At 45.7% G+C, this 17,851-nt stretch overlaps 2 protein-coding genes across 7 annotated transcripts in view; one reads left to right on the plus strand and one right to left on the minus strand.

Moving 5' to 3' along the window:
• Positions 1 to 987: 987 nt before the first annotated feature.
• The window catches only part of LOC144486828 (uncharacterized), a 66,010-nt gene continuing 49,146 nt past the window's right edge, over positions 988 to 17,851 (minus strand). For 2 of the 6 annotated variants that reach the window (XM_078204852.1, XM_078204851.1), the window contains exon 2: positions 995 to 2,937. In XM_078204852.1, coding sequence (XP_078060978.1) covers positions 1,671 to 2,597 — 927 coding nt within the window. In that variant the 5' untranslated portion in view covers positions 2,598 to 2,937 and the 3' untranslated portion in view covers positions 995 to 1,670. Of the gene's footprint in view, positions 2,938 to 9,507; positions 9,662 to 11,221; positions 11,416 to 17,851 lie in introns of those variants that run through there. The other 4 variants (XM_078204848.1, XM_078204847.1, XM_078204850.1 and 1 more) reach the window with 4 other exon arrangements.
• Positions 11,773 to 16,647, plus strand: LOC144486830 (uncharacterized). The gene is made up of 2 exons (XM_078204854.1): positions 11,773 to 12,265; positions 12,702 to 16,647. The coding sequence occupies exon 2, from the start codon at positions 13,383 to 13,385 to the stop codon at positions 14,274 to 14,276; it is 894 nt and encodes a 297-aa protein (XP_078060980.1). The 5' UTR covers positions 11,773 to 12,265; positions 12,702 to 13,382; the 3' UTR covers positions 14,277 to 16,647.

The following is a 17,851-nucleotide window of genomic DNA, read 5'->3' on the forward strand; positions in this document are numbered from 1 at the left end:
GATTCCTGGCTTGGGTCACTGTCTGTGTGGAGTTTGCACATTCTCCCTGTGTCTGCGTGAGTTTTCTCCAGATGCTCCGGTTTCCTCCCACAGTCCAAAGATGTGTGGGTTGGGTTAATTGGCCATGCGAAATTGACCCTAGTTTCTGGGGGATTAGCAGGGTGAACAGGTGGGGTTACGGAGAAAGGCTGGGATTATTGTCAGTGCAGGCTTGATGGGCTGAATGGCCTCCTTCTGCACTTTGGGATTCTATTCTATGAATATAATGAAGCTAATGTAATGGGCATCTTGTTGATTTTCAGCCTGGGCTAATACAGTGACCTGGAGTTTTATGATCCTTTTGGAATTGTTGGGTGGAGCCTGATTGAAAGGTCAGTGCTGTCTTTGCACAGTTTTTTAACAGGAGAAAGTTTTCGTTTCATTTTGTCACAAGCTGTCTGGACTGCAAACTGAAAGCAGTGTTTGTCGTCTCTCTCTCTGGAATGAAGATTCTGCTGCCTGAGAGTTGCCAGCTGGAAGATAGAAGCAAGCAGTCTCTCTCTCTCTTTCTCGAGGTTTTGGACGTTCCAGGACAGGGAAGGCAGAGTTTGAATTCAACATTTTAAGGGCGAATTCACAGCAGGTGTTAAAAAGCTGCCAAATCCAGCATCACGTGAGCATACCTGCTTTCTGTGCAGAACCTAGAATGGGGTGTATGTTTGTAGGGATTATTTGATTTAGAACACGAAGCTGCACTGGTTGATATAAGAAAGATCATGGTTGCTTTTTATTGCAATTGGTAAAAGTTATGCTATTTTTTCTAATTATATTTTAACTGTGTTCATAAATTAACTTTGTTTGATAAAAGCTTCCTAGTGGGTCACTTGAATCGTACCTGGAGTGAAACATCTTACACTCACTCAAGTGCAAATCTTATGGCTAGGCTGATTTTGTAAAACACCTTGGATTTCTGACCTGGATCATAACACATTTCACCCACACCCAAGGTGAGTTATTCCAATTCCTTTATTGTCCAGGACAATATGTTTGCAATATTTTTAAAACAGAAATTCGACCTCCACATTTGATTTCAAGTATTAACATATTCTGTTAGTTTGTTCTTTATTGTCGATGTCAGGCTGGGGTTGTTCCGCTTGGAGCAAAGGAGGTTGAGGGGAGATTTGATAGAGGTGGACAAGATTCTGACAGGTTTAGATAAGGTGGACAAAGAAAAGCTGTTCCCATTAGCTGATGGGACAAGGACGAGGGGGGACACAGATTGAAGGTTTTGGGTCAGAGATGTAGGGGGGGATGTGAGGAAGAATATTTTGATGCAGCGAATGGTAATGACCTGGAACTCGCTGCCTACGAGGGTGGAGGAAGTGGAGACAATAAACAATTACAAAGGAAATTGGATGGGCATTTGGGGGATTTCAAACAGAAATGCTGACGAAATATCTCTGAACTTCCTAACACCCTGTCACTCTGTGATCCTTGTGAAATTTAAAACCAGGTATTCGCAACAAGACTCAAAGAGCATCAGCTCACTGGAGGCAAAGTCATGAGACCGGCCAGTCCAGCAGAAAGAAACCCTCCGACCCTCCCCATTGACCAACTGTGAGAATGAACAAAATGCAGTCCCGGATGTAATTGAGAGCAGAAACAGTAACAGCAGAATCTAATCCCCATATTCACTTGTGAACTCGCTGGTGTGTCAGCAGGGTGGATGAATCACAGAACTCCTTCCCACACTGAGAGCAGGTGAATGGTCTCTCCTCGGTGTGAACTCGCTGGTGTGATTGCAGGGTGGATAACCAAGTGAATCCCTTCCCACACACAGGGCAGGTGAACGGCCTCTCTTGAGAGTGAACTCGCTGGTGTCTCCGCAGATTAGATAACTGAGTGAATCCCTTTCCACACGGAGAGCAGGTGAATGGCCTCTCCCCGGTGTGAACTCGCTGGTGTGACTGCAGGGTGGATAACCGAGTGAATCCCTTCCCACACACAGGGCAGGTGAATGGCCTCTCCCCAGTGTGAACTCGCTGGTGTGTCTGCAGGTTTGAAAAATGAATGAATCCCTTCCCACACTGAAAGCAGCTGTACGGCCTCTCCCCAGTGTGATCTCGCTGGTGTGTCTGCAGGTGGGATAACTGTGGGAAGGGATTCACCCACTGAGAGCAGGTGAACGGTCTCTCCCCAGTGTGAACCCGCTGGTGTGCCCGCAGATGAGATAACTGAGTGAATCTTTTCCCACATGCAGAGCAGCCGAATGGCCTCTCTCCTGTGTGAACACGCTGGTGTTTCTGTAGGTTGGATGACTTACTGAATCCCTTCCCACACTGAGAGCAGGTGAATGGCCTCTCCCCAGTGTGAACTCGCTGGTGTGTCTGCAGGCTTGATTTCTGAGTAAATCCCTTCCCACACTGACAGCAGGTGAATGCACTCTCACCAGTGTGAACTTGCTGGTGTCTCTGCAGAGTGGATGAATCAGTGAATCCCTTCCCACACACCCAGCAGGTGAACGGCCTCTCCCCAGTGTGGCTGCGCCGATGAGCTCCCAGTAAAGAGGGCGCTTTGTATCTCTTCCCACAGTCCTCACATTTCCACGGTTTTTCCATATTTTCAGTCTCCTTGTATCATTTGAAGCCTTGTCCACACAGAGAACACAGGTACAGTCTCTCCCCACTGTGAATGCAGCAATGTTTTTTTCAGGCTGTGTAACTGGTTAAAGCTCTTTCCACTGTCAGTGCACTGGAACACTCTCACTCGGGTGTGTGTTTGTGTCCCGGTGTTTTTCCAGTCACACTGCTGCTTAAAATCTTGCAGTGGACAGACCGGTCAAACATTTCTCCTTCCCATTCAGAGGCTGAGGATATTTAGTATCCAAGGAATCGAGTGACTCTGTCAGATCGAGATGTGATAGTTAAGATTTATCGGTGTGATTCCTCTTCTAATATCCTGTAAAAACAATTTACAAAATTCATCACTGTCAGCACAGGATAGAAATTCAGAACAGACTATTCTAGTTTCTATGGAACATTCTTTCCTCTCTCATTCCCCAAAAGCTGTGATTCTCCATCCCACACACTCTCCCTCCATTCTCACTCTGCTGTATCTAATATTCACCCTCCCAATTCTCCTGAAGGTGCTGATTGAGGCTGATTGACAGATCCACGCTCACTGCTTCCTGTCCTGGACACAGAGAGCTGGAAATCTCCATGCAGGCTGCCAGTCTAACAGAAATATGGCTACATTCCTCAACTAAGAATGTTTTAAATGGACTGTTTCAGTTAGTGAAGATACAGGGGGGTTGTGACTGATGATGATCTTGAACGTGCTGCCAACGTGGGTGATCATAGAGTTTTACAGCATGGAAAGAGGCCCTTCGGCCCATCGCGTTTGGGGTGTTGACCAATATTGGTTAACATCAATCATTCAATGTTGAGACATCTTGAACAGGAACTGATTCATTCCCTCCAGTCAAGGTTAACAAAGTATTAAAGTTTATTTATTAGCGTCACCAATCGGCTTACGTTAACACTGCAATGAGGTTACTATGAAAATCCCTTAGTTGCCACACTCTGGCGACTGATCGGTTACACTGATTGAGAATTTAACATGGCTAATGCACCTAACCAGCACGTTTTTCGGACTGTGGGAGGAAACTGGAGCACCCGGAGGAAACCCACGCAGACACGGGGGAGAACGTGCAGACTCCTCATAGTCACCCAAGCCGGGAATCGAACCCAGGTCACTGGCACTGTGACGCAGCAGTGCTAACCATTGTGGCACCGTGCCACGCTAACAAGTCTTGTTATCTGTTTTTTTCTATTCTGTTGCTGCCAGAAGGTAACATTTTATAATTCCCACAGAATTTTAAACATTCTTTATATCTTTATAATTCTAAACGTTATAAACTTTTGTGTTCAAATTTACATTTCCAGCCTAACAACTGTATTAATGAATCATTTATTCTTCAATTATCACACAATTCAGGCTGTCCATTTAACTAATCTCCTGCTTTACAATTGTGGGAACTTCATTCCACAAATAAGGTAGTCAAATGCATTGTTAAAAGCAGGATGTTCTTTATATAAATAAATAACAACGTTTAAAAATCATTGGCAAACAAAAGGAAACAGGAGCATTGGAACCAGCCTGGACTTGCAGACTGAAACCCTGCCCAAAGCCCGCACGTGCTCAGAAGGGAGAGAGGTTGAGAAGAACACTCTGTAATACTTCTCCTCCCCTTAAATTTCAATCCCCCATCAGGACAGAAATACAACAAAGTAATGTCTTTAACAATACGGAAGTCTGTCAGGAGCTTTGTGGTTGCATTGCGACCTGTACAATACCACTGGTAAATCTTGTAATGGTGTTTCTGGAATGGGAGGTGAAGAGGTAGTTTGAGAATCTGTACATGAACATTCCTCTTCCACTCCCACAGCAGAGTCAACTGGCAAAGCTGGAACCATTTCCTGGTGATCTGTGCTTCCAACCATTTTCAATGCACATTTACAACGACCCCTCAAAGGCCACATTGAGTCTGGACCACGGCCTATCAGGCCACTCCCAAGGATGAAGTGGTAATGTACCCAGTGTGTTGTGCCTGATTCAATCGACAAACAGCTTATTGAGTTACGCCAGCGGGGAGAAGCCACAGGGGCTGACCATGTGTAACTCCACCCAACACAGAATATCATCAATTCTTATCCAGTTACTCAGCCCATCCCGGCTGGACACAATCCAATCAGAATGGTGATAGATTACATACATTATACGTTCAATAAAATTAGTATCTGGGCATTATGGAGCTTTGTGATCATCTCATGGACAGGTGCCCCCATCATGATGCTTTCCAGACCCCCCTTGGGGGGGTCTTTCTTGGGCTTTCTTTGTACATAGACTCCCTTAGTTAGAAATGGGGTGGATTAAAAGTTCTCAAATGGACGTTAGCACTCTTCCTTTGTTTTAATCTAATGACCACATGGTCTGGCAATATTTCTATTTAACACTCTCTCTTTTTAAACTCTTTTCAGTATCCAATTCCAGAATTTTCCCTTTCTTTGTGTTACTTGCGTCAGGAATAAATCTTTGGACCTGACAGGAAGTTTAACCCAAGATCAATCCAACACAGGATTGGTCAGAATCATTTCACATGTGTCAAATTTTAAATAACCATTACAAATTAAAACTCTCATTCTCTCATGAGTGAGTTTTATCCGGATTAAAATTCGCACATGTTTAGTAAAATATCCTGGAATCCTGTCTCCGGCCAGTAAATATGGCTCCAGGTTCACAACTTCAGAACAAAAAAAGTTTTATTGATCACACTTCCTTTGTTAAAAATCTGTTTGATTTAAATCACAGACAGAAAACCTCAAAGCTTGAAGCATTCAACACACAAATATCATCCATACACAAACAGAGAAACTTAGCATGTGCTTTACAACAACAATAACCAAAATTAATTACTTAAGCGTTCTTGTGATCCTGTTTTTAAACTTCCAAAAATGCCTTTAATTAAAGACTCAAGGTAAGGTTAATTCTCCAGAAAGATAAACCTTAACAAATGTAGCCCAAAACAATGATAAAACACATCGACAAACATCCACAAAAAACAAATGAAACACACAGGTGGAAAAAGTGGTGAAGAAGGCATATGGCATGCTTGCCTATATTGGACGGGCAGAGTATAAAAGTTGGCACATGATGTTGCAGTTATATAGAACGTTGGTTCGGCCACATTTGGAATACTGCATCCAGTTCTGGTCGCCACACTACCAGAAGGACGTGGAGGCTTTGGAGAGAGTGCAGAGGAGGTTTACCAGGATGTTACCTGGTATTAGCTATGAGGAGAGATTGAGTAAACTAGGGTTGTTCTCCCTGGAAAGACGGAGGTTGAGGGGCGACCTAATAGAAATTTATAAAATTATGAAGGGGAGAGATAGGGTGAACAGTTGGAAGCTTTTTCCCATGTCAGAAATGACAAACACAAGGGGTCACAAGTTCAAGGTAAGGGGGGCAAGGTTCAATACAGATATGCGGGGGACGTATTTTACACAGAGGGTGGTGGAATGCACTACCAAGCAAGGTGGTTGAGGCAGACACGCGAGGATCATTTAAAACTTATCTAAATAGCCACATGAACGGACTAGGAATAGAGGGATACAAACGGATGGTCGAGCGAGGAACACATGATCGGTGCAGGCTTGGAGGGCCGAAGGGCCTGTTCCTGTGCTGTATTGTTCTTTGTACACATTCCAGACTTTCACTCGACTGTAGGTGGATATCAGATTGAAATATTCCATTCAACCACACCCAAGGTGAGTTATTCCAATTCCTTTTTTGTCCAGGACAATATATTCACAATATCTTTAAAACAGAAATTAAACATTCCCATTTGATTTCAGGTATTAACATATTCTGTTAGTTTGTTCTTTATTGTCAATGTCAGGCTGGGGTTGTTCCCCTTGGAGCAAAGGAGGTTGAGGGGAGATTTGATAGAGGTGGACAAGATTCTGACAGGTTTAGATAAGGTGGACAAAGAAAAGCTGTTCCCATGAGCTGAAGGGACAAGGACGACAAGGGGACACAGATTTCTTGTTTTGAGTCAGAGATGCAAGGGGGAGAATGGTGGGGGGGGGAGGGGGGGGAGAATGGTGGGGGGGGGAGGGGGGGGAGAGATGTGAGGAAGAATATTGTGATGCAGCGAATGGTAATGACCTGAAACCCGCTGCCTACGAGGAGGAAGTGGAGACAATAAACAATTAAAAAGGAAATTGGATGGGCATTTGGGGTGTTCCAAACAGAACGAAGAACAAAGAAAATTACAGCACAGAAACAAGGCCTTTGGCCCTCCAAGCCTGCAGCAACCATGCTGCCCGTCTGAACTAAAACCCCCTACCTTTAAGAACATAAGAAATAGGAGCAGGAGTAGGCCATCTAGCCCCTCGAGCCTGCCCCACCATTCAATAAGATCATGGCTGACCTGAAGTGGATCAGTTCCACTTACCCGCCTAATCCCCATAACCCCTAATTCCCTTACCGATCAGGAATCCATCTATCCGTGATTTAAACATATTCAACGAGGTAGCCTCCACCACTTCAGTGGGCAGAGAATTCCAGAGATTCACCACCCTCTGAGAAGAAGAAGTTCCTCCTCAACTCTGTCCTAAACTGACCCCCCTTTATTTTGAGGCTGTGCCCTCTAGTTCTAGCTTCCTTTCTAAGTGGAAAGAATCTCTCCACCTCTACCCTATCCCGCCCCTTCATTATCTTATAGGTCTCTATAAGATCCCCCCTCAGCCTTCTAAATTCCAACGAGTACAAACCCAATCTGCTCAGTCTCTCCTCATCATCAACACCCCTCATCTCTGGTATCAACCTGGTGAACCTTCTCTGCACTGCCTCCAAGGCCAATATATCCTTCCGCAAATACCTTTCCGGGGACCACATCCCTCTATTCCTATGCTATTCTTATATTTGTCAAGACACATCTTAAAAGTCACGATCATATCTGCTTCCACTACCTCCCCCGGCAACGGGTTCCAGGCACCCACCACCCTCTGTGTAAAAAAACCTGCCTTGTACATCTCCTTTAAACCTTGCCCCTCGCACCCTAAAACAATGCCCCCTAGTCATTGACTCTTCCACCCTGCGAAAAAGCTTCTGATTATCCACTCTGTCCATTCCTCTCATAATCTTGTAGACTTCTATCAGGTCACCCCCCTCAACCTCCGTCGTTCCAGTGAGAACAAACCAAGTTTCTCCAACCTCTCCTCATAGCTAATGCCCTCCACACCAGACAACATCCTGATAAATATTTTCCGTACCCTCTCCAAAGCCTCCATATCCTTCTGGTAGTGTGATGACCAGAATTGAACACTAGATTCCAAGTGCGGTCTAACTAAGGTTCTATAAAGCTGCAACATGACTTACCAATTTTTAAACTCAATGCCCCGGCCAATGAAGGCAAGCATGCCGTATGCCTTCTTGATTATCTTCTCCACCTGCATTGCCACTTTCAATGACCTGTGTACCTGTACACCCAGATCCCTCTGCCTATGAATATTCTTAAGGGTTCTGCCATTTACTGTATATTTCCCATCTGTATTAGACCTTCCAAAATGCATTACCTCACATTTGTCCAGATTAAACTTCATCTGCCATCTCTCCGCCCAAGTCTCCAACTAATCTATATCCTGCTGTATCCTTTGCCAGTCCCCATCGCTATCCGCAATTCCACCAACCTTTGTGTCATCCACAAACTTACCAATCAAACCAGTTACATTTTCCTCCAAATCATTTATATATATTACAAACAGTAAAAGTCCCAGCACTGATCGCTGAGGAATGTCACTTGTCACAGCCCTCCATTCAGAAATGTACCTTTGCACTGCCAACCTCTGTTTTCTTCTGACTAAATATCTCTAAACTTCCTAACACCCTGTCACTCTGTGATCCTTGTGACATTTGAAACCAGGTATTCGCAAAAAGACACAAATAGCATCAGCCCACTGGAGGCTGAGACCGGCCTGTCCAGCACAAAGAAACCCTCTGACCCTTCCCATTGACCAACTGTGAGAATGAACAAAATGCAGTCCTGGATGCAACTGACAGCAGAAACAATAACAGCAGAATCCAACCACTGTCATCACTCGTGAACTTGTTGATGTCTCAGCAGCCGGGATGAAACGCTGAAACCCTTCCCACACACAGAGCAGGTGAACGGCCACTCCCCAGTGTGAACTCGCTGGTGTGTCAGCAGGCTGGATAACTGAGTGAATCCCTTCCCACACTGGGAGCAGGTGAATGGCCTCTCCCCAGTGTGAACTCGCTGGTGTGCCCGCAGGTTGGATACCCGAGTGAATCCCTTCCCACACTGAGAGCAGGTGAATGGTCTCTCCCCAGTGTGAACTTGCTGGTGTGTCTGTAGGTGGGATAACCGAGGGAATCCCTTCCCACACTGAGAGCAGGTGAATGGTCTCTCCCCAGTGTGAACTTGCTGGTGTGTCTGCAGAAGGGATAACCGAGTGAATCCCTTCCCACACTGAGAGCAGGTGAATGACCTCTCCCCAGTGTGAACTCGCTGGTGTCTCTGCAGGTCGGATAACTGAATGAATCCCTTCCCACATTGAGAGCAGGTGAATGGTCTCTCCCCAGTGTGAACTCGCTGGTGTGACTGCAGGTCGGATAACTGAATGAATCCCTTCCCACATTGAGAGCAGGTGAATGGTCTCTCCCCGGTGTGGATGCGCCGATGAGCTTCCAGCTCTGATGGGGCTCTGTATCCCTTCCCACAGTCCGCACATTTCCATGGTTTCTCCATGGTGCAGGTGTCCTTGCCTCTCTCTTGGGTGGACAATTAGTTGAAACTTCGTCCACACACAGAACAAGATTACAGTCTCTACCCGCTGTGAATGGTGTGATATTTATTCAGACTGTGTAACTGGTTAAAGCTCTTTAGTCAGTGCATTGGAACACTCTCACTCAAGTGTGGCAGTGTGTCGATGCTTTTTCACTCACACTGACATTTCAAATCTTTTCAAATCGACAGACTGGACAATCATTTCTCCTTCTGGATTCAAAGTCCGATGATATTGAGGTCCCAAGGAATATGACTCTGTCAGATCTAGACATGACGTTTGAGATTTCGGCCTGTGATTCCTCTTTCAAGATCCTGTAAAATGAGTTTCCAAAAGTCATCAGTGTCAGTGCAGGATAGAAATTCAGAACAGACAATTTTTATGGAACATTCTTTCCTCTCTCATTCCCCAAAAGCTGTAAATCTCCATCCCACACACTCTCTCCCCATTCTCAGCAGGTCTGGCAGCATCTGTATGGAGAGAAAAGAACTGATGTTTCAGAGCTTTGACAAAGGGTCATTTAGACAAGAAACATCAGCTCTTTTCTCTCCTTACAGATGCTGCCAGACCTGCTGAGATTTTCCAGCATTTTCTCTCTTGGTTTCAGATTCCAGCATCCGCAGTAATTTGCTTTTATAAGGCTGCAGATACCTCCTCCCAAATAACATGCGTGTGCCCAAGACATCACCACTTGTTTCCCTTATTTCTTTCGCACCCATGGTGCTCTCCGCAGTAAACACAGAGGAGAAGTATTCATTAAAAATCTCACCCATCTCCTGTGGCTCCACACACAGATGGCCACACTGATTATTAAGGGGATCTATTCTCTCTCTCGCCACACTTTTACTCTTAATATAGCTATAGAACCTCTTGGAATTTTCTTTAATCTTACCTGCCAGATCCATATCATACCCTCTTTTTGTCCTCCTGATTTCCCTCTTCAGTATTTTCTTACACTTTTTATAGTCAGAGTGATTCACTTGTCCCCGATTGCCTAAACCCAATGTCTGCTTCCTTCTTTTACCTGACCAGAGCCTCAATGTCCCTTGTCTGCCAGAGATCCCTAAATTTACCATTCTTTCCCTTCATCTTAACAGGAATATACTGCCTCTGGACTCTTGATATCACACTTTTAAAACCTCCCATTTGCCAGTCATTCCTTTCCCTTCAAACAAACTCACCTAATCGACATCTACCAGATCCTGCCTAATGCCCACAAAAGTGGCCCTGCTCCAGTTTAGGGCCTTGACCTGTGGACCTGTCCTATCTTTTTCCAGAACTATTTTGAAACTATTGGTGCTCCCAATAGTGCTCCCTGACTGACACTTCAGTCACTTGCTCGACCTCATTTCTTAACTGTCTAATAGAAAGTGAGTCCAGGAATTGATAAAGAAAAATAAGGAGCTGGGAGATGAATTGAACAAGTATTTTGCTTCGGTGTTCACAATAGAGGATACAGTTAAAACTCAGAAACAGCTGGAAATCAGAATAGTCATTAATTAATAATAATGAATAATAAAATACAGTGTAGGAGGAGGCCATTCAGCCCATCGAGCCTGCACCGACAACAATCCCATCCAGGCACTATCCACACATTTACCTGTTAATCCCCCTGATACCAAGTGACAATTTATCATGACCAATCCGTCTAACCGGCACAGCTTTAGACTGTGGAAGGAAACCGGAACACCCGGAGGAAACCCACACAGACACGGGGGGAATGTAGAAACTCTGCACAGACAGCGTCCCGAGGCTGGAATTGAACCCGGGTCCCTAGCGCTGTTAGGCAGCTGCACTAACCACTGCGCCACCGGGCCACATGTCAGTGCCATCGCCCGACTCCAGCCCAGTCTCAGCTCATCTGGAACTCTCACCCATTCCATTGTGACGTCACAACCTCACCCATTCCATTGTGACCTCACACTCACACCCATTCCATTGTGATATCAGGGCTTCACTCTCCGATCACAATCCCTGCCGGCCTCCCACATGCAGCCTCAATGGCGGCAGTCAGCCCGGGTCTAACACTACAAGCTGCCGCTCCATTTGGTACAAAGCGGGGGACCGGGAAGTTCATTTCCGGGGTTTGGGTTTGAACAACATGTTTACAAAGTCTCTCCACCCACCCGCCATATTTATCATTCCCCGCGCACCGCCCTCTACCTCGTATTGATCTCGGTTCCGAGTTAAAACCGTCCGTCCGTCGCCATTACCCGCACTGCGCATGCTTCAGGTCCCGCCCCTCATTCACTCCGATTGGTTGGAGGACCAGCCGCTCCCGCTCGGACCTCCAGACCCGCCCCTCATTCACTCCGATTGGTTGGAGGACCAGCCGCTCCCGCTCGGTCCCCCAGTCCCGCCCCCTCTTCCTATTGGTCCGGAGCCGCCGTCAATCAGTCCCCGGGCATTGTGATGTGGAGCATGCGCAGTGTCATTGCTGTCCTTGGCGCTTGTTTGTCCCGGAGAAGCGGAGTCAGCGTTAGGCGGTGGCTGGGAGGATTTGGAAACACTTTGTGGATCCGCAAACCCTTCAGAATCATTGTCAGCTCCCTGGTTTGCAGCTGCGGGGCTTCTCCCTCCCTCCCTCCCGGGAACAGGCCCAGGTTAACGGCCCCATCCTGGCTCAGCCACTGGAGGATGGTTCACATCAGAGGATGGGGGAGGGGGACAATAATCAAATCAATGAGGACTCTGATCTCTGGGAAGGAAGGAAACCCTGGGAGGTGGGCGGGGAGGATTCACAAACACCCGCTGGAGGCCCCAACACCCCCAATAAGACCCATTGGTTTTATTGTCAGTCTGCAGACAGCAGCTGGAGAACTGAACCCAGTAAGAAGTCTCACAACACCAGGTTAAAGACCAACAGGTTTATTTGGTAGCAAAAGCCACTCGCTTTCGGATCACTGCTCCTTCATCAGGTGAGTCGGACTTGTGTTCATAAACGGGGCATATATATTGACACAAACTCAATTTACAAGATAATGGTTGGAATGTGAGTCTTTACAGGCAATCAAGTCTTAAAGGTACAGACAATGTGAGTGGAGAGAGGGTTAAGCACAGGTTAAAGAGATGTGTACTGTCTCCAGCCAGGACAGTTAGTGAGATTTCCACATCAAGAACTGAACCCAGACAGAGGAGAGGGAGGGGGAAAACTGGGAGTGGAGGGAAGAAATGGTGGAGATGTTGAGATGGGTTTGGATTTCAGTCCAGGGGAGGAGGTAGAGTGTGTGGGACGGGGATTTATAGATTTGGGGGAACAAGAGAGGAAAATATGTTCCAGAGAAACTATGAATTGTCTGTTCAGAATTTCTATCCTGCACTGACAGTGATGGTATTTGTAAACTGTTTTTGCAGGGTATTATGAAGCAGGATTTACAGATGTGAAACTCAAACCAAACTTCACATCAAGATCTGTTTCAGTGATTTGATTCATCAGAAACTGAATATCATCAGCCTTTGTCTACAGAAGGAGAAATGTTCATTCTGTCTGCGGGCAAAGATTTCAAACATCAGTGTGACTGAAAAAGCACCTAGACACACAAACACACCTGAGAGTTTCCAATGTGCTGAATGTGGAAAGTGGTTTAACAAGTCTGAAAAATAATCACATCATTCTAACTGAGTAGTGACCCGACACACATTCTGTGTAAACGAGGCTTCAACTCATCATCCAACCTGGAGTCACATGAGGACACCCGCACCACAGAGAAACCACTGAAATGTGTGGACTGTGGGAGGGGATTCAATTACCCGTCCGAATTGGATATTCATCATCGCATTCACACTGGAGAGAGGCCGTTCACCTGCTCTGAGTGTGGGAAAGGATTTGCTTACTCATCCAGCCTCTATACACACCGGCGTGTTCACACTGGTGAGAGGCCGTTCACCTGCCTCGAATGTGGGAGGAGATGTCATGCTTTATCAAGCCTCCTGATTCACCGGGAGGTTCACTCCGATCAGAGACTGTTTCAGTGTTCTGATTGTGAGAAAAGCTTTAAAAGCACAAAGGACCTCCTGAGACACCAGCGCACTCACATGGTGGTGAGACCGTCCTCCTGCTCAGTGTGTGGGAAGGGATTCACTCAGTCATCCCACCTTCTGACACACCAACTTGTTCACACTGATCAGAGACCATTTCAATGTTCTGACTGTGAGAAGAGATTTAAAAGTAAAAATGATTTACAAGTCCATCAGCGCACTCACACTGGGGAGAAGCCATTCACCTGCTCCGTGTGTGAGAGGAGATTCGGACGTTTATCCCAGCTGCAAACACACCAGCGAGTTCACTCTGATAAGAGACCATTTCAGTGTTCTGACTGTGAGAAGAGCTTTAAAAGTAAACAGGATTTGGTGACACACCAGCGAGTTCACACTGGGGAGAAACCGTTCACCTGCTCGGTGTGTGGGATGGGATTCACCCATTCATCCCACTGTCTGAGACACCAGCGAGTTCACACCGGGGAGAAACCATTCATTTGCTGTGTGTGTGGGAAGGGATTCACTGATTCAGCCCAGCTTCTGATACACGAGCGGATTCACACTGGGGAGAAACCCTTCACTTGCTCCACATGTGGGAAACGATTCACTCAGCCACCCCAGCTCATTGCACATCAACTGGTCCACACTGATCAGAGACCTTTTAAATGTTCTGACTGTGAGAAGAGCTTTAAAAGCACTAAGGACCTGCTGAGACACCAGCAAATTCACACTGGGGAGAGATCATTCACCTGCTCCATATGTGGGAAAAGGTTCACTCAGTCATCCCACCTGCTGAGACACCAGCAGGTTCACACGGGAGAGAGATCGTTCACCTGCTCCGTATGTGGGAAGAGATTTGCTCGGTCAGCCAATCTGCTGAGACACCAGCAAGTTCACAAGTCACTGCAGGGGTTGGATTCTGCTGTTGCTGCTAATCCCATGCAGGACTGAATCATGTTCATTCTGTTATTAAGGAGACTGGGATGGGACACAGATAATCTCCGTGCAATCAGGCAGAGTCAACATGGTTTTGTGCAAGGGACATCCTGTTAATTGATGTGTTGGATTCTTTGAGGAAGTAACAAGCAATGTGGATAAAGTGGAACCTGTGGATGTGGTGTATTTAGTTTTCCAGAAGGCATTTGACAAGGTGCCACATCAATGTTTACCACACTTAATAAGAATTCGTAGCATAAGGCATATTAGCATTTTATCCATGTTGATTCTTTATATTAGCATGGATAGAGGATTGATGAGCTAATCGGAAACAGAGAGGAGGGAGAAACAAGTCATTTTTGGGATGGCAAAGTGTAGCCTGTGGAGTGCCACAGGGACCAGTGCTGGGCCCTCAACTATTGACAAACTATTTTCATGATGTGGATGACAGGATCAAAATTTGTTGATAACACAAAGGTAGGTAGGAAAGTGAGATGTGAATGACCATAACAAGCCTGCAAAGCGATATAGATAGGGTCAGTGAGTGGGCAAAAAGTTGGCAACTGGAACAAGATTTTTGGATAATGTGAACTTGTCCATTTGGCAGGAAGGATGGAAAAGCAGCTGATTATTTAAACAGAGAGAGATTGCAGAACTTTGAGGTACAGAGGGATCTGGGTGTCCTGGTACCGTAATCAGGAAAAGTTAGTGTGTGGATCCAGCAAATGATTAGAAAGGTAAATGAATTGTTGTTTATTGCAGAGATGTTTTGCTGCATTTGTTCAGGGTATTGGTGAGACCACATCTAGAGCACGGTGTACAGTTTTGGTCTCCTTACTTAAGAGAGGACTTGTGTGAGAAGTAGTTCAGAGAAGGTTTAGTTGACTGATTCACGGGATGAGGGTGTTATCATACAAGGAAATGTTGGACATGTTCGGCCTGTATCGAAAGGGGTTTAGAAGAATGAGAGAGGATCTGATTGAAACATAAAATTCAGAGGGGACTTGACAGAGTGGATGTTGATTGTAGAGAGAGGAGAACTAGAGGCACAGTTTAAAAATACGGGGTCTCCCATTTAAGACTGGGATGAGGAGAAACCTTTTCTCTCAGAGGGTTGTTACAGTGTGGAATTCTCTTCCACAGAGAGTGGTGGAGGCTGGCTCACTGAATATTCTGAAGTCTGAATTTAATAGATTCTTGATTGACGAGAGTCAAAGGGTGTGAGGGGTAAGAAGGAAAGTGGAGTTGAAGCTACAATCACATCAGCCGGGACCCTATTGAATGGTGGAGCAGGCTCGAGGGGCCGAGTGGCCTTCTCCTGCTCCTAATTCACATGTTCCCATTGTGATAGTTGGAGTTTGTTTCTGCTGATGTTAATTTCCCAAAAAACTGAGCTGCAGCTTAATCTACAGAATAGAATCAAATAAATCTTGCCAATCTGATTGTTCAGCCAGGGTCTAACTGGGCGGCACGGTAGCACAGTGGTTAGCACTGCTGCTTCACAGCTCCAGGGTCCCGGGTTCGATTCCCGGCTCGGTTCACTGTCTGTGTGGAGTTTGCACATTCTCCTCGTGTCTGCGTGGGTTTCCTCCGGGTGCCCCGGTTTCCTCCCACAGTCCAAAGATGTGCAGGTTAGGTTGATTGGCCAGGTTAAAAATTGCCCCTTAGAGTCCTGAGATGCGTGGGTTAGAGGGATTAGCAGGTAAATATGTGTGGGTAGGGCCTGGGTGGGATTGTGGTCGGTGCAGACTCGATGGGCCGAATGGCCTCCTTCTGCACTGTAGGGTTTCTATGATTTCTATGAATGACAGAGCGGACTGGAAGAGCTGAACAACCAACTCCAGTTCCTGTGTAGTTTCTCCCAGGCTTCTCCCACTCTCTAACTCTGCTCCAGTGCTGGTTTCTGATGAAGTCTCTTCTCCCCAGGTCTCCCATCACTTTCCATTCATCAGCTGGTGTCTGAGTCCAAGTTTACCAGGAACAGGAGGAGGTCATTTATCCCTCAAGCCTGTTCTCTCATTCACTGAGGTCATGGCTGATCTGTGACCTAACTCCATTTACCCAGATTTTGTTTTAATCCTGACTTCCTCAGTCTGTTACAATGAGATTTAAAAAATAACTTTTGTTTACATCAGACCTTCAATGTAGGAGAGTGTCCCAAGGTGAATCTCAGAAACATCAATTGATAAATCAGACAACTGGCACTGAGGGGATGTTAGGAGGCTGACTGAAGACTTGGTGCAGTGTAAAGGGTTAATGTTAAATTTGTAAATATTCTACCCAGTGATGTAAGATCAGATGATAAGAGTTTGCTGAGAGATGGTTCTATGCTGAGCCTTGTGCTGTACATATTTAGAAGAAGGTGCAATAAAAAGTTATATTAACCAATAGCCTTGCCTCCAGCAGTCTTTGTCAATCCTGGCCAATCCCTGTGGCATAGGGACACCCACACTTGTTTGGGAGGAAGCTCCAGGATTTTGACCGAGTGACAGCGAAGGAACAGCGATATATTTTGAAGTCAAGATGGTGAGTGTTACGATCCCAGTTGATGTTATAATTGGACAGGATGATTCCAGGATGGAACACTGGCTCAAAAGACTGCAACTTTTACTTTTTGTAGAAAACATAAAGGAACAGAATCACAGGACTGCCAATTAGCTTTTAACAAAATATTTATTAAACACGAAGAGTTTGACGATAACAAAATACTCCTTGACTCACACTTACCTTCACAAATGTATCCAGATTTCAAGAATAACATAGATTTAAAATTCCTTATGCTATAATGTTCTCAGTAAACACATGGTTCCTTTAAACCCACAGGTTGGCTGTGATCAGACAAGCCCCACTCTGAAACCAAGTGGCAGATGCAACTCAATCGATCCTCTGTGGATTTCTCCTCAAATTTCCCCCCAGATGATTGTCACGAGTGTTTCCAAACTTGGCTCTCAAAAAGACACGTGTTAATATCTCCTTCCAAAGCAACTTTCTCACTTCCAGGTCTTCCAATTGTTCTTTCAAACAAGGCTTTCTCTCCACTCTTTTAGCAAGAAGCTGCCTCTAGGTTTTTAACTCTCAGAATTCCTTTGCCTTGAATTGCAACATGCTTCCAAAATTCTGCATAAACTCAGATCATCAGTCCGTAACAGAATACAATTGCTTCAAAATCTGGATTTAAGGACATCAAACCTTCCCACTATTTCAGATATGCGGCTTCTCTTTCGCCAACCTCATCAGTTCTTTTCTTCCCAGGTCTGAGTTTAACTTCCATGAATAGTATCCTGTTCCAAAGACAATGCTGTTCCTTTTTTACTTAAATATTCCTGAAACTTCTTTTCCATTCCCGGGTTTCTCAAACGAACTGTCCTTTAATTCCTCTGGAGCTTGCTTTCGCACACATTACTCCATTGTATGGCTTTCCTGCTTCTAGTAGAGCTGAGAGCTGCTCACTCTCTCGTTTCCTCACCCCAACTGCTATAGAACAACGAACAAAGAAAATTACAGCACAGGAACAGGCCCTTCAGCCCTCCAAGCCTGCACCGGTCATGCTGCCCGACTGAACTAAAACCCCCTCCCCTTCCGGGGACCAT

This window comes from Mustelus asterias, unplaced genomic scaffold, assembly GCF_964213995.1.
Source record: "Mustelus asterias unplaced genomic scaffold, sMusAst1.hap1.1 HAP1_SCAFFOLD_481, whole genome shotgun sequence".
NCBI classification, from domain to species: Eukaryota; Metazoa; Chordata; class Chondrichthyes; order Carcharhiniformes; family Triakidae; genus Mustelus; species Mustelus asterias.